The 17,586-nt window shown below is 35.1% G+C and overlaps 1 protein-coding gene across 4 annotated transcripts in view; it reads left to right on the forward strand.

Annotated features, from left to right (window-relative positions):
- gabrb3 (gamma-aminobutyric acid type A receptor subunit beta3) overlaps positions 1 to 17,586 on the forward strand; it is a 138,869-nt gene that overhangs the window by 81,754 nt on the left and 39,529 nt on the right. For all 4 annotated transcript variants that reach the window (XM_021471810.3, XM_021471811.3, XM_005166081.5 and 1 more), the window contains 3 exons: positions 7,437 to 7,657; positions 13,002 to 13,084; positions 15,592 to 15,729. In XM_021471810.3, the coding sequence (XP_021327485.1) occupies positions 7,437 to 7,657; positions 13,002 to 13,084; positions 15,592 to 15,729 (442 nt within the window). The remainder of the gene's footprint in view (positions 1 to 7,436; positions 7,658 to 13,001; positions 13,085 to 15,591; positions 15,730 to 17,586) is intronic.

The raw sequence follows: 17,586 nt of genomic DNA on the forward strand, positions 1-17,586 counted from the left end.
GTATGCTAATGCAAAGAGGTGTGTCTTTAATCTAGTTTTAAACTGACAGAGTGTGTCTGCTTCCCGAACAGTGCTAGGAAGGCTGTTCTAGAGTTTAAGTGCCAGATATGAGAAAGATCTAGGGCTTTGTAGGTAGTCAATAAAAATTTTAAATATATACGATATTTAATAGGGAGCCAATGTAATGGTGAAAGGACTGGGGTAATATGATCATATATATATATATATATATATATATATATATATATATATATATATAAATCAATGACTGTAAAAAATATGGACGACGCGACAGCCCCTTTTCCCATTGAACGCCTTGAGGGCAAAACGCCTGCTTGACGGGCACAAACTGTCGCAAAAGACTGCTGAAATTGGAGCCTTGACATGCGCAGAAGGACTGTCTGATGAAGCAAGAGGAGGAGCCGCGAAAATGAGCGGAGTCGAGCTTCCAACCAAACGCTTTATGTAAAATCAACCACGCCCCCCGAACTTCTCAGCATGCGTTTGCTGTCATATCAACACAAATGGATGTAATAACGTTAACAAATATGAGGGTTTTTATATATTCAATCGCGCCAGCTCCGGGCCGCAGCGCATAACCTACTCGCGGCGTCGCGGGCTGATTCCGGCTCGCATGCGGCAGCGCCGGCTCGCTCGGCCGCCGCATCTGGCTCGATTGACTCGGGCTGGAATCGGGCAGTGAGTCCAGGCATCCGGAGTAGGTCCAGCAGAGGTAGTCAGTCTGAGCTCTGAGGGGTAAGTCTCCGGCAGGCGAGAATCTAGCCGGAACTGGCCAGAGTGTGTTTTGCTATCTGGGTGGTTAGGCGTGTATCAGCAAACTAATAAAGCCCGAAAAAAGCCCTGACCTTAGCGAATAAACAGTGTTCCACCAGGATCATGTATGTCAGAAACTATAGTTTACTGCTGAACTCATTTTATCATGGTAAAATAACACAGAAATCGAATAATAACACTTCAGTCTCCTGCCGAAGCTCTGACGCGCTGCTTTGAGAAACTGTCAATCACAGCTGTCAATCACGATGACACGCCCAGCATTAAATTACTGCTAAAAACAAACTGTTTACAAAAATTAAGATCTGCACCTATTTCAACACAAAAACCAGTGCCTTAATCGACCAGAACTATCTTTCGGGACATTTTATTGCAAGTGTAATAAAATTTTTTTATTTGGGCTCAAGTCTCCTTCATTAACACGGAGGAGGCGGGCTTTATCACTTGTACTGCAGCCAGCCCCCAGGGGGCGATCTAACGGCCGAGACCTTCACTCAAACGCAGGCTTGCGGCGCACTTGATATATATATATATATATATATATATATATATATATATATATATATATATATATATATATATATATATATATATGTGTGTGTGTGTGTGTGACACCAATATTTTAAACATTTGTAAAAGATGAATCACTGTCTGTCTGTCTGATATTAAACATAGATGTAAAACATTATGATTATGATTTTCAGTTACACCACACTGTGAGCATATATTAACACTTTTAAGCCAACAGCTAGCTCTCTACAACTCTCACAAGGTCACCCACTGAAGCAGGGCTGCGCCTGGTCAGTGTCTGGATAGGAGACGACATGGGAAAGCTAGGTTGCTGCCGGAAATGGTGTTAGTGAGGCCAACAAAGCACGTTCAATCTGCAGTCTATGTGGGTCCTAACGCCCCAGTATAGTGAAGGGAATTCTATACTCAGTGAGCGCCGTCTTTCGGGTGAGACGTTAAACCGAGGTCCTGACTCTCTGTGCTCTGCCGCAAAATGGCTGCTGTTGCGTCACCCTGGTGGATGCTGTACACTGGTGGTGGATAAAGAGATTCCCCCCAAAAATGTGTATAGCATTTGCGTATCCAGAAATGTGATATATAAATGTATTGAATAATAATAATTATTATTATTATTATCATAAGTATTATTACTATTATTTGTTGTTGTTTGCCAATAGAGTGTTTGGACCCAGAAACAGATGCACTGTCAGACTTAGCAAGCAGTTATAGGTAAACCACATAATGGATGTTATCCATCCATTCTTCAGAGGAAAGCCAGAAGTTTGTTGGGGGAAAAAAATAAGTCTGAGAACCAGACAAGCATTCAAACAAGTCATTTTGCACAGTCTTCACAGAAAAGGTCAACCATTTATTATTAGGATTTTTTGAGGGAGGGATAATCTGTCTCATAAAACCAGGCATCTAGGAGTACAGTAAATATTGAGTTGATGACTGCTGTAGCTACTGCTTGACTAATGGACTAGGATGATGCAGCGCATGATTATGTATATTCATTCATAACATTATTGCAGTGTTGTTTGTAATGGAAATGTCTCCATGCAGTGATGTTGATGATATTATATGCAAAATAGTTGCACATGATTGATCTCATCCAGAAAACATTTGCAGACACAAATAGCCCCACACACAGGTATTTGAGAGATGAAGATCCCCAGCACCATCTGCAGACATGTATGCGATTTACTTGGTACATTTGTTAGCTGTTTCTACTTTGGAGAATAAAAAGTATAGATATTCTAGCTATAAGCCACACTACAGGCTATTTGGATAACAGAAAAATTTGTTAATAGAATAGATAATAGAACAGTTCTAGATATTTACAATTTAATATTTTTCTCACATTTTTGTCATTAAAAGTCTCATTATATTATAATCATTATTATGATATTATGATCATAAAAATACAGTGCTCAGCGTAACTGAGTACAGCCCATTTCGAAAATGAATATTTATATCCATTTCTTGGTCAATATCTGCAATGTATTTTGGTGCGTTTAAACAAAACAAATTTATTAAACCTATTTGTTTATTTAAATAATAGTTTAGTCATCAAACTAGTTTAGAAATGGAAAGATAATAAAATTGAATTCAAGCTAAATATTGCAAAAAAAAATTACAACTACAAAATTTGTACTAGTTTTTGGACCGTTATTATATGTTTATTTATTCGATAAGCTCCACATTTGGCTTAAGTACTGACTAATATACTAATATATGCACAAATATAAAATTGTACAGCTTTCTATTAAAAATATGAATTTAAAAGATTGATTTGTGACAGGGGGCACTTATATATGCTGAGCACTGTACATTAATATTTTAATTTTAGCATCTTTCTTCCAGACTTCAGTTCCACAAGTTATGCATTAATGTTATATTTTTAGAAATTGAAGTATACTACAACTATATTTATTGCAGTACAGTTTGTGTGCAAGTCTAAAACAAAGATCAGCCATTTAAAGCAGACAGCTCATGCATTTGGAATAAATAGCATCCATTTCCGGTGCATCTCTAACTGTTGTCTCATGTGTACTTTCAGACTAGGTCCACTCTATTTTACCATGGTCCGCTCACTTTGAAATTCAAGTCTCCTGTGTTAATTTGGTAGAGCAGGCAAAGTCCCTTTAAGGCAAGTCATTTTACTTGGCGACCATCTTTAAAACACCTTTCGGGCAGTAAGCTAGGGCGTTTTTTTCAGAATGGGGAAACATCAAATTCTTAAAAACGGTTTGCCAAGCTTACGATTACATTACATATTTGGAATCACCAATAAAATTAAACAACATCTGTCTCATAAGTTTTATTTCTAAACGTTGAAATCGAAGAAAATCAGGTTGTCCAGGCTATTGCACATGCCTACTAGAAAGGAACAAGACCACAACACCAATCTTTTTAATGGCTGTTCCACACATTATCATCCTCTGAATAATGCTTCGTCAAATCGTGCTTGTCTTCTGAAGTAATTCACAACTTGGTCTTGATGGCGAATCTCCTATAGAAATGAGAGCGACTCTTTGTTAAAAGTTTGTGGGTGTTTGAGTAGTTGCTGTCTTGCGATGTGCGTTTGACAGGATGGACTGTACCTCACGTTAATAACAAAACAAAAAAGCTTTTCAAATGTGGTTAATTCATTTAAAAGTTGAGATTTGAAGCTTTATGTAGATATATACATCTGTAAAGGAAGTATGTGCTTTGCTTTGAGATTCCAGTGCTTTTGTTGACCACCAAACTATCGTAAAAGCACATGTCGGGTCTGAGCTTCTCCCTCAGAGAAACATTCAGTCTATAGCGATCGATGATTGGCTCCTGTACTAGTATGCAGGGCTTGATTCACCATATTGACCGTTACACTGTTCCCCATTCAAAGCTATACAAGTGACAAGTGCCTTGTTTATCCTATAGTCTTTGGTGTAGGGTATAATGTGTTGTGAAAAAGATTTGTATCCATCAGTGTCGTTTAAGGGATTAATTAAAACAAAAGCCTTACAGAAAAAGCTGAATGGAAGAAAGAAGGAGGATAAGAAGCAGAGGAAAGGATAGGGCTGGAAATAATGTAAGAGGGAATGCCAGACATTAGTAATCATAAAGACGGTGTCCCTGTCATGTCATCCCCTCTCATCTCGTTAGCTAATGAACTCCGCTTACACGCTCTCTTGCACAGGCTGATCTGAAGTCAGCCCTCAGGGCCTAAAGCAGCTCTAACATATGTTTCTAAGTGAATTACTTCTTATTACATCAACAGGTTGTGCACATTGTTGAGGACAGCATGTTAGGTCTTCATTTTACCCATGAGCACCTATTACAGCAGTTCAGCAGACACAAAATAACACACACTTCCTCCTGGATTTCAACCAGGATCGGCTTCGGCCCAGGGGACAAATGAGGTCCATAAATTTGGTGATTTCAGCCTTTTTAAAATTCATTGGGTCTCAGAGGCGGCCCAAATATAAGAGCTATCATGGCAATGCTGTAGTTTGATTGAATTCCTATACTGTGAATTGCTGAGGTCATATAGTACGGCTGTACGAGCTGATGTCGAGTGGACTACTGAGACTATAGCAGTGCTAATGGAAATCTATAGTCAGTTCAGACTGCTTCGCTGGCGGTGATGGCCACGCAGCGTCTTCATGGCAGACAGACTTTAGGAATGGAGGCTGAAGGCAGCTTGTTTCCAATTGAATCTTGACGCTTCTTTAAATATCACTCAGACAACAGAAAATCTATTCCCTGAAGGCCACAGCCTTTGGGTTTCTATTTCTGACCTTGACACTTTTGACCCTTCAGGAAAAACAGTGGCTGTTGGGTCTCTTATGCCTACCGCATGTTTGTGTCCTCCAGGGACACTATGATAAGGGGACATTGCTTGATTGGTTGAACCAAAGTGAGCAGCTGAATGCTTTAATAAAAGGCTCTTTAATAAGGCTGTTAGCACATGTGATGGTTATTTTACAATATATATTTTTTCTTGTGGTGCTAAGTTGATTGATCGATTGATTGATTGATTGATTCATTCATTCATTCATTCATTCATTCATTGGTTTGTTAGTTGGTTGATTCATTCATTCATTCATTAATTAATTCATTCATTCATTCATTCATTCATGTTTTATTCATTGGTTGGTTGCTTGGTTAGTTGATTATTTGGTTGGTTAATTGATTGATTGATTGATTCATTCATTCATTCATTCATTCATTCATTCATTCATTCATTCATTCATTCATTCATTTATTCCTTTATTTATTCAGTCGTTCATTGATTGATTCATTCATTTATTGATTCATTTATAGATTCATCCATTGGTTGGTTGGTTGGTTGATTAATTGATTGATTGATTGATTGATTGATTGATTGATTGATTGATTGATTGATTGATTGATTGATTGATTGATTGATTGACGAGGCAGTGGCGCAGTAGGTAGTGCTGTCGCGTCACAGCAAGAAGGTCGCAGGTTCGGACCTCGGCTCAGTTGGTGTTTCAGTGTGGAGTTTGCATGTTCTCCCTGCCTTCGCGTGGGTTTCCTCCGGGTGCTCCGGTTTCCTCCACAGTCCAAAGACATGCAGTACAGGTGAATTGGGTAGGCTAAATTGTCCGTAGTGTATGAGTGTGTGTGTGAATGTGTGTGTGGCTGGAAGGGCATCTGCTTCGTAAAAACTTGCTGGATAAGTTGGCGGTTCATTCCGCTGTAGCGACCCCGGATTAATAAAGGGACTAAGCCGACAAGAAAATAAATGAATGAATGATTGATTGATTGATTGATTGATTGATTGATTGATTGATTGATTGATTGATTGATTGATTGATTGATTGATTAATTGGTTTGTTAGTTGGTTGATTCATTCATTCATTTATTCATTCATTCATTCATGTTTTATTCATTGGTGGTTGGTTGGTTGGTTGGTTGGTTGGTTGGTTAGTTGATTGATTGATTGATTGATTGATTCATTCATTCATTCATTCATTCATTCATTCCTTTATTTATTCAGTCGTTCAATGATTGATTCATTGATTCATTTATAGATTCATCTATTAGTTGGTTGGATGGTTGGTTGGTTGACTGATTGATTGATTGATTGATTGATTGATTGATTGATTGATTGATTGATTGATTGATTGATTGATTGATTGATTGATTGATTGATTGATTGATTGGTTGGTGGGTCAGTTGGTGGGTCGGTTGGTTGGTAGGTTGGTTTATTCATTCATTCATTGACTTTTAGAAGAGTATTAATAAACTGTTGCGTTAAGGTTTGTAGAATAATTCAGTATATATATATATATATATATATATATATATATATATATATATATATATATATATATATATATATATATATATATATATATATATTTATATATATATATATAGGGCTGCACAATATATAGTTTCAATATCAACATCACAATATTTGTATCCACAGTAGTCAGACCAGTATTATAATTGTCCAGTAGCCACATTTAAAAACACTTATGATTTTTCATTGCAACGTTCAATTGCAACGTTTTCCAATATCGTGCAGCCCTATGTACAGTATACTTTTTATTTTGAATTTTGTGGCTAAATGCTGTGGCATTTTTTCCTAATCATATAAAGGTACTAAAACTTTATTTATGTATGTTTTTAGGGCCTGCGACTGTGAGCAGTTTTTAAAAGTCTCATCTTTTTTAAAAGTATTCAAGCATAAGAAATTACATCTCTAACTTTATTAAAGATTAATTGTGTTTGAGTATATATTCAATGAAAACTATACAGTTTCATTTCACATTTGATTAATAAATTTGCTTATCTGAATATTGTTCATCATTGTTGTGCTGTATTTATTGATGCTTGTGATTGGATTATTATATTTTATGCAGATGCTCTCTATGAAATTCCCCCAATGTATCTAAAATTATGAATTCTTTGCAAATAGACCTATTCATTTCATTTGGTAAAATTATACTTAGTATCGCAATATAAATTGTAGAAAAATTTAATATTACAATGTCAGATTTTTTTTAATTACCGAGCAATGTACAGATTTTTTTTCATTGTAATATTGTGTGGATGGCATTTTTTCTAATCACACTGTCTAATGAAATTAATGAAATTGGTTCTTTTTGATTTTCCCTCAGGACTACACGTTGACCATGTATTTCCAACAGTACTGGAGGGACAAGCGGCTGGCATATACTGGGATTCCTCTTAATCTCACTTTAGATAACAGAGTAGCTGACCAGCTCTGGGTTCCTGACACATATTTCCTAAATGACAAAAAGTCTTTTGTACACGGCGTCACAGTGAAGAACCGCATGATCCGCCTGCATCCAGATGGGACAGTTCTTTATGGATTAAGGTAAGATTGAACTGATCACATAACCAGGGCTATTAACAGAGTGGGGGAAAACACAAACCAGATTTACTGACAACTACTCTCAGCATTTACTTAAGAAACACAGTAAAAAAGTCACCAGTAAAAAAGCATGGACACCATTATTTTGACTGGCCTCGTTAAACTTTTTTTAACTTTCAACATTTAAATGAGAAGATTTAATGAATCACCCAACATTATTCACTACTGTATGATTTTTGGGAGTCAATTAACTTGTGTTTGTGTCATTATTTACCAAATAAAATGCATTTCTTAGCCAGTCTTGCACTTACATTGTTGGATCACACCTTATAGTCATCGACTCTGCTTGTTTACAATCTAATTTGCGCTGCTCTTGGTAGATTGTATTTATTATTATGCAAATCAGATGCTGCATCTGTTTTTTTTTTTCATTTTCACATTGTCAGTACAAACACCAGCAATTTTAAAAGACTCCGCTCACACAAACAAAACACGGTTTTAATTAAAAAAAATATTTTGTTTAATGCTTTTGAGATACCTCCTCGTCCTAACTGCAAAAAAATAGAATTTTGTGAAAACAGCATGGATGTTTATTTTATGTTTATATGTAGACAAAAATGGTGGATTACAGTAGGACCTGATGTGCACAGATGCTTAGTGATTCTTTACAAAAATAATAAAAAGTTTGGTAAGACTTTTTTTTAAGTCACAGTTTATGCTAATAATAAACCATTAACTAAGACATTTAGCTCAATAAACTACTAATTAGCTGTATTTTAACAGTTAATAAGAAAGTAGTAGGATCATAGACTGTAAAAGATATGGACATAGTATCTGTAACATCACCCTTAGGTTTCTGAAGAGCGCAAATGAAGCTCCAAGTAGGCGTGGCCAATCGTCACCATTTTGTTTGTATGTCAGCACACCAACCGGGGGTGACCAAATAAGGGAAAAGAGGTGGAGTGTCAGTAGAGCTACAGAAGCCTGTTAGCATTTTGTTTAGACAGGCTTTTCTTTTGAGAAACGCTTAATACTTCATTACTCGTTGATGTTCTGAGAACATGTGGGTTGAATACAATATCAATAAAGTGTTTAGTCTTTTAAAAACACTATTGTAATACATTGAGCCACTGAGCATTGTTTTATGACATTTTTCTACAAGAGGAAAACGCGAATTACTTTCAAATACTTCAAATACCTAGCTCAGTCACTCAAGTGGCCACGCCCTTAATTATGCAGACTTAATATAACTTAATAATAACTAAACAGATGAGTTATAAAAAAAAAATTCACCCTCCTCACAGTTGTCGTAAACGGTAATATTTAATATATACACCAAAACCAACTTTTGTACCAGGCTGTAAAATTGGCCAATTTAGTATTGTAGTCAGTGAACATTTGGAGTCGAAAAGCGAGTCGATGAATTGCAGTTTCAGTTACTTCCGTATTGGCTTTACGATGGAGAGTGGTATGTTGCTGCTTGGGTAGGATTAGAAATGTAAATAAATAAAATAAATTTTTATTAATACAGTTGAATTACACTGTATTTATATTCAATATAGCGATTATAAGGCAAGGCAGTGGCGCAGTAGGTAGTGGTGTCGCCTCACAGCAAGAAGGTCGCTGGGTCACTGATTCGAACCTCGGCTCAGTTGGTGTTTCTATGTGGAGTTTGCATGTTCTCCCTGCCTTCGCGTGGGTTTCCTCCGGGTGCTCCGGTTTTCCCCACAGTCCAAAGACATGTGGTACAGGTGAATTGGGTGGGCTAAATTGTCTGTAGTGTATGAGTGTGTGTGAATGTTTCCCAGAGATGGGTTGCGGCTGGAAGGGCATCAGCTGCGTAAAAACTTGCTGGATAAGTTGGCGGTTCATTCCGCTGTGGTGATTAATAAAGGGACTAAGCCGACAAGAAAATGAATGAAAGAACAGCGATTATAAATTATTTTGCTATTAAAAGCTACAGCATCTGGAATATAGTTTGTTTGTATTTCAAGTCTGACAGTATGTAGCTTTAGTGGACACAGATCATGCCCTATTTTGGTCAGCGCACTCGTCTACTAAATTGCATAAGTGCTAATGTGTGCCTTTATCTTGTTAAAACCCTTTAGTGTTATCAGAGTGTGATCCTGAAGCGTGCGGAAGAGCAGGGTTTGCCTTCATCCTCTGTACCAGCTGGAGTGCACTTTCAGCCAGTTACCATGGCCTAATTTAGCCTTCCGTTTTGTTCCAAATGAGATCCCGTGGACTAATGCAGCCATATGCTAATGTATGGTTCTTGCATAAAAAAAGTTTATTGAACCATTTCCGTCATTTTATGATTTATCTCCTCAAGCTCGAATGAAGCATCAGCAATCCACTGAACATTATTTTACAGTTCATCTAGGGAGTTCCCCCGGTTACATTGTAGTTTGACGTGGAGATAGTGTGGACGGAGGGCTTTTATTTGTTTGCCAGAGCTGGGCGCTTGCATATTTATGGTGGGCTCTCATTAAAATGGCTCTGAAGATGGAATGAAGATGCTCGGTTTCCTTTTATTTGCCAGCTTCAGGAAGAAAGGACCTCAGAAATACACAGTAGCAACAACCCATTGCAAAGTATTGTTATGTGCCCATGCCAAAATAATTTGTGGTGTTCCTTACAACTAAATCAAGGGGGGACCGAAACATTGAATTGCTGCTTTAGTTTGTTGTTATTGAAGGGATACAAAAATCTATTTAAAGAAATGGTTCACCTACAGCAGTGTTGCCTAAGTGAGGGACACAAGTCAATGAGTGGGGGTCGCTTGGTGATATCCAAAAGTCTCATGTATATTATTAAACTATTAGAATGATTTTATCCATAGCCGACAGAAGATATAATAGTATTTAAAAGTTACAATAAAAACAACAACATGGAAGTGAAAAGCCATCAGCCTTTATTTATTGATTTTTTTTCTCATTGGATTATGACCCCTGGGTTGTTTACATTATATTAATGACGTAGCAATATTGTCAGAAGCAGTAGATTGATTTTATGGCACAATGTTAAACTTTGACACCTTTACACACTCACGTACATTAAGAAAGGCCACAGCTGAACATGAAGGATGACCTCCAAATCAAAATCTACAGTTTAAGTCAGAATTATTAGCCCCCCTTTGATTTCTTTTTTATTAACTATTCCCTAAATGATGTTTAACAGAGCAAGGAAATTTTTACAGTATGTCTGATAATATTTTTTCCTTCGGGAGAAAGTCTTATTTATTTTATTTCGGCTAGAAGAAAAGCCGTTTTTGTTTTGTTTTTTCGAACAATTTTAAGGTCAAAATTATTAGCTCCTTTAAGCTAATACTTTTTTTGATAGTCAACAGAACAAACTGTCATTATACAATAACTTGTCTAATTACCCTAACCTGCCTAGTTAACCTAATTAACCTAGTTAAGCCTTTAAATGTCACTTTCAGCTGTATAGAAGCGTCTTGAAAAACATGTAGTAAAATATTATTTACTGCCATCATGGCAAAAAAATAAATCAGTTATTAGAGATGAGTTATTGAAACTATTATGTTTGGAAATGTGTTGAAAATCTCTTCTCTCAGTCAAACAGAAATTGAGGGAAAAAATAAACGGGGGCTAATTTAGGGGGGCTAATAATTCTGATTTCAACTGTAGTTTCTTTTGGTGTGTCTGCACATTCTGTGCAGTGTTTGTATGTTTATACCTTCGAGGATAGTGGGGATCACAAGTTATTTTGGGGGTCGCGGGATAAAACATTTGGGAACCCCTGACCTACAGTATAAGGGTAAAAATTCTATTACTCATCCTGGCATTGTTCCAGTGCAGTGCACCATTATTTCTTTTTCAGGTCATAAATGAAAGGAATTTTAAAAAGGGTTCTGTTTGCACTTTTCAACAAAAACAAGGCTGAACACCCACTTTCCTGACTTTTTTTCAAACCAGAGGTGTGAAAACACCCCAATGAGACAAGGGGTTTTATGACCTTGTTTGGGGGTTTCATGGCCCTGTTTACACGAATACTTTTTCATTTTAAAACGTATAAGTTTTTCTACGGTTATGCCTTCTGTCCACACTACCCTGGAGTTTTCAAACGCCGAAAATTGAGCTTTTAGAAACGCTGAAGAGGCCCTTTTCATTTTAAGACATTGTAGACATTTACCTGATTGGGGCTTTTCCTCAAAAGTAAGTAGCCTACAAAGTTCAGTCTTGTCTCCTTTTCTTAAGTACAAACGTATATATATATAAGTGTCATATATATATATATATATATATATATATATATATATATATATATATATATATATATATATATATATATATAGTTATAAAGTACACTGTTCCCTTTATAGATTTACCCGATGTGTCCTCAGGAGTTTGTTTTCCATATCAAACTTGCGAAGTCTGAACTTACAAGGACAGTATGCAAGACTGAACTATGTGTACTTGATATTGAGAAAAAGCCACAATTAGATAGGCAAATGTCTGCAGCCATGCATCCATTTTTCCCCATCCACACGACACAGAGCAGCAGTGTTTTAAAGCCAAAACGCCCTCTTCAGTGTTTCCAAAATGCTCAGTTTCAGGGCTCCAAAACTCCAGGATTAGATGGACGGAAGCCGCAACTGTAGCAAAACCTATGTGCTTTAAAACTAAAACATATTAGTGTAAACGGGGGCTGAATAAAGGCTGTTCTTCAAGGTTTTTCCAAGGCTACAGATCACACAGAGTCAGTTATAAAGAAGTTTGTAACTGTAAAAACCTCTTTGTTTGGAAACCCCTGCCATCGATGACTTTAGGAAACTCCAACCACAGCCCTGCATTTGTCCAGATGAAATTATAAGGACTGGACATGATCTCATTATTTGTTACCAGTAAAAGAAATCGATACCTGGACAATATCCTTACCTGGATGAGAAACCAAAGCTCACTTTGAACGTTCATTGATATTGACTCGCAAAGGACATTTGTCATCACATCTTAGCCTAAGCTCACACTCGCAGCAGTGACATGATGAATGGAGTGAGATGAGATGCATGACAGCATGCAGTATAGCGCTAGTCAGTAGCCACTTTAATGCAACAAAAAAGCGCATTTTCATATATTCAGATGCGCACTTGTTCATGTCCACTCATGCATATGCATGCTTTGTGCTATATTTGGTTCAAAAGCCTTTTGAAGGGCAGAAAGAGCCATATTTAAATACGCTCCATCTTCCTGATCTTGTTTACACACAAGTTTGCAGTGTTATTTAAAGAGCGATAGATGAGCTGTGAGCACCTGAATGTACAGAACTGGGGCTTTGATTTTTCTGTGACGTACATGCGTGTGTGTGTTTGTTTCTGTGCTTCCAGAATCACTACGACTGCTGCTTGCATGATGGATCTGAGAAGGTATCCATTAGATGAGCAGAATTGCACTCTGGAGATTGAGAGTTGTAAGTGTTCTCTCTCTTCACTCGTCTACACATTTCCTGCTGCAAAGACCAGCATACATTACCATGCTGTTCCAAGCTGGTTTATACTGGTCAGTGCTAGCAGAGTCATGCTGTTCAATAACAAAAAAAAAAACATAACACGACAATTCAGCTTCATTATAGGTTCTGAATGGAAAATATGCTTTTTATTTATGCATTTTATCGTTTTTTTTTTTTCAAAAGTTTGCCTATAAAAGAGTCTGTAATATTGGCAGTATTTATGAAATAAATCCCTTATGCTCACCATGGCTGCATTTATTTGATCAGAAATACAGTAAAAACAGTGCTGTTGTCAAATATTATTACACTTTATGTTACATTTTATTTAAATGATTTCAAACTCAAGATATATTTTTTTTATTTTATTTTATTTTATTTTATTTTATTTTACTTTATTTTATTTTATTTTATTTTATTTTATTTTATTTTATTTTATTTTATTTTATTTTATTTTATTTTATTTTATGTACTTACTCCCAGGACCATATTGAAGTTGATAGTTGGCTGCACTATGTTGATGTTTCGTAACATCTAATTTTTACTAGGGGGATCAATAGCCCAATGCTCATTATTTTATATAATTGTATAATTTTATTTTATTTCATTTATTTTTTATTTTTAAATGTATTTTTTTATTTTATTTTTACTTAATTCCTTACTTACTCACTGGGCCATTTACATTGAGATTGATATTTGGCCGCACCATGTTGGCGTTTCATACCATCAAATTTTTACGAGGTGGGTCGTTAAACCAATGCTTATTATTTTATTTTATTTTATTTTATTTATTCACAGGGCCGTTTATATAGAAGTTGATATTTGGCCTCACCATGTTGGTGTTTTGTAACATCTGATTTTTATGAGGTGGGCCGTTAGCCCAACGCTCGTTATTTTATTTTATTTTATTTTATTTTACGTACTTACTCCCATAGCCATATCTTAGTTGATATTTGGCTGCACCATGTTGGTGTTTCAGAACATCTAATTTTTACGAGGTAGGTCATTAGACCAATGCTTATTATTTTATTTTTATTTTATTTTATTTACTCACAGGGCCGTTTATATCAAAGTTGATATTTGGCTACTTTCATTATTTTATTTTATTTTATTTTAAAACATATACTATTTTGAGAAAACCATGATTATTATTAGGATACTTTGTGTAATAAGTGCACTTGAAATAAATATTTTGAAACATTATAATTGCCTTTACTGTCATTTTCATCAATTTAATGCATTTTTACTAAATTAAAGTATGAATAAATAACGTAGAAACTGTATTGACTCCTAAAATCTGAGTGTAGCTAAAAATTCAACATTTTTATATGATTATAAGGTAGCTTCCTCCAGGTATATCTTTGTTTACTCCAAGTACCCAAGACACAAACTTTCTCCCAGCCTCTACTGATGGACTGAATCTTGAACGAAGCCCATAACTGTTTTGTAAACAAAAGCATCACATTATGTTGGTGCTCTTTAACTTATGTAAGTAATCCACTCACTTTGAACTGTCATTTTTGATCACATCACTGATTCAATACATAGTTCAGTTTAGTTTACTGTCCAAAATTTCAGTCAAAAAAATAACTAGGCATCAAGTATGTGCACTTGTTCGAATACACCCTAATACCAACATCAAGCTCATTATAGTTTACAAACACAGCAATGCCGGTATGAAATAGAGCAGTCTGTGTCACAGTGGGAAATCTGACCCCTAACAGCTTCTCACACTCGTACAAAAACAGATGCTCATATTCATGATTATGCTAACAATGCACTTGTGATTTTTTTAACTACTCTTCAGCGTATGCTACACATGCTAATTAGGAAAAACAAATGCTATTTCCAGGAACTGCACCACCTAGGTTTGACAGTGCAGGTGAAGTTGACTTAAAAAAACAAACTAACAAACATTGCCTTTAATGTCATTTTAATATTACAATTAAAGTGTTAGTATAATATTATAAAAAAAATATTATAGTATTATAATATAATATTAAATTATAATATAATATAATAATATAATATAATATAATATAATTTAATATAATATAATATAATATAATATAATATAATATAATATAATATAATATTATATTATATTATATTATATTATACAATACAATATATAATATAATATAATATAATATAATATAATATAATAATATGATATAATATAATCTAATATAATCTAATACAATTTAATATAATATAATATAATATAATATAATATAATATAATATAATATAATATAATATAATATAATATAATATAATATAATATAATATAATATCAAATAATATCTAATAATATAATATAATATCAAATAATATAATATTAAGCACTGAAATAGAATTTCTCACTAAAATATTGATTGTGATTTTATATTAGCTCTGCATTTGTTATATATTTAGTCCAATAATGGATCATTTACTCTTTGACTGATCTAATTTATGTTTGTATTGTAGATGGATACACAACAGATGACATCGAGTTTTACTGGAAGGGAGGAGAAACCGCAGTGACGGGTGTGTCACGCATCGAGCTCCCGCAGTTCTCCATCGTTGACTACAAACTTGTGTCCAGAAATGTTGTCTTTTCCACAGGTAAGTAGCAAAACACGTTGAATTTATGGATGCATGGTATAGGGCTGCACAATATATTGTTTCAGCTTTGACATCATAATAAATTTGTCGCTATAGTCACAAATGCACGCAATTTGTGGAGTCGATGCAAAGTATAACCTTACCAGAGTGAAACTTTATCATTTGCATATGTTTCAAAAGCATTTCAGGAGAGTTTAAAGCATTCATAACATTTGTAACTTTAATGAAGAATAATTTTGCTGAATTATTAATACAGTGAAGACTAAACAATGTATTTTTTACATTTCATTGTTCAATTTCTTTACTTGAATACTAATTAACTCTCTGAAAACCATATAGCAGTGTTTCTTTGACTTTTTTCTTTGGTCTATTGTAATTATTCTTGCCATCTGTTTATTTATTTTATTCACATCCTTACAAAATCACCTCAATCAATCTAAATGAAATATTTTTTTTCCAAATAGAGCTATTCAAGTCATCTGGTGAAATTGTATTCATATCGCAATCTATATTGTAGAGAAACAAAATCTCGCAATGTCAGATTTTTCCAATATTGTGCAGTCCTACAGTATATGCTTTGACTGTTGTTGCAGAAGTAACTGAGGCATGAGCTGCACAGGCACCGCCCTTTTCTTGAAAGTGGGAGGGGTTGCAACAGCTCATTTGCATTTAAAGAGACACAAAAACATATATGCTTTCACTCAAAAAGGTGGCATTAACCACATGGTATAAAAAATATTCAGTGAGATATTTTGAGCTGAAACTTCATATAAATGTTCTCTGGACACCCTAAGACGTCTTGTCAGAGGAATAATTAGGCCTATTTAATATGCTGATTTATTTCAGCATGAAAAAGCCTCAAAGGGATATTTCATCCAAAAATGCTGCCATCATATACTCACTCTTTACTTGTTCACTTGAGTTTCATTCTTCTGTTGAACACAAAAGAGGATATTTTGAAAAGTTGCTGGCACCCATTTACATGCATTATTTTTGGCCAACTATTAAGGTCAATGAGTACCACCAACCACCATTCATCAAAATATCGTTTTTATCTTTTGTGTTCAATAAAAGAAAGAAACTCATAAGAGAGGTAGAATAATATTTTTTTTATACCTATTACGATTCATAAATTGTAGATTATTTGAAGCACACAGTTTCTAAGCATTTACCAAAGGAAGTACTGGGAAATATAAAGTAAATACAAAGGTTACCATGTCCAAAAAATGTAACTGTATCTATTAATTCTGTATCTAAAACTGATTGTACTCCTGTGTAACCTTGCAGACCCATATAGAAAATCAACATTCACGTTTCACATGTACATTCATGTTAAAATCACATTTCCAACACAAAGGGAACATAAATTAAAAAGTGATTTTCAGCTGAATAAAAAATCAATTGTTTTAAAATAAATATTTTTCATGTATCATGTGTGGTGGCATGGTGGCTCAGTGGGTAGTGAGAGGTGTCGCCTCACAATAAGAAGGTTGCTGGTTCGAGTCCTGGCTGGGTCAGTTGGTAGTTTTGTGTGGAGTTTGCATGTTCTCCTTGTGTTCACGTGGGTTTCCTCTGGGTGCTCCGCTTTCACCCACAGCCCAAAGACATGCGGTATAGGTAAATTGAATAAACTAAATTGGTCATAGAGTATAAATGTATGTGTGAATGCGAGAGAGTGTATGGGTATTTCCCAGTACTGGGTTGCAGCTAGAAGGGCATCTGCAGTGTAAAACATATGCTGGAATAGTTGTTGGTTCATGCCGCTGTTGCGTCCCCTGATAAATAAGGGACTACGGCAAAGGAAAATGAATAAAATTAATGTTTTATGTGTTTTAGCACACAAAACTCACCTGAGAC

The sequence above is a fragment of the Danio rerio genome, chromosome 6, assembly GCF_049306965.1.
Source record: "Danio rerio strain Tuebingen ecotype United States chromosome 6, GRCz12tu, whole genome shotgun sequence".
Lineage (NCBI taxonomy): Eukaryota > Metazoa > Chordata > Actinopteri > Cypriniformes > Danionidae > Danio > Danio rerio.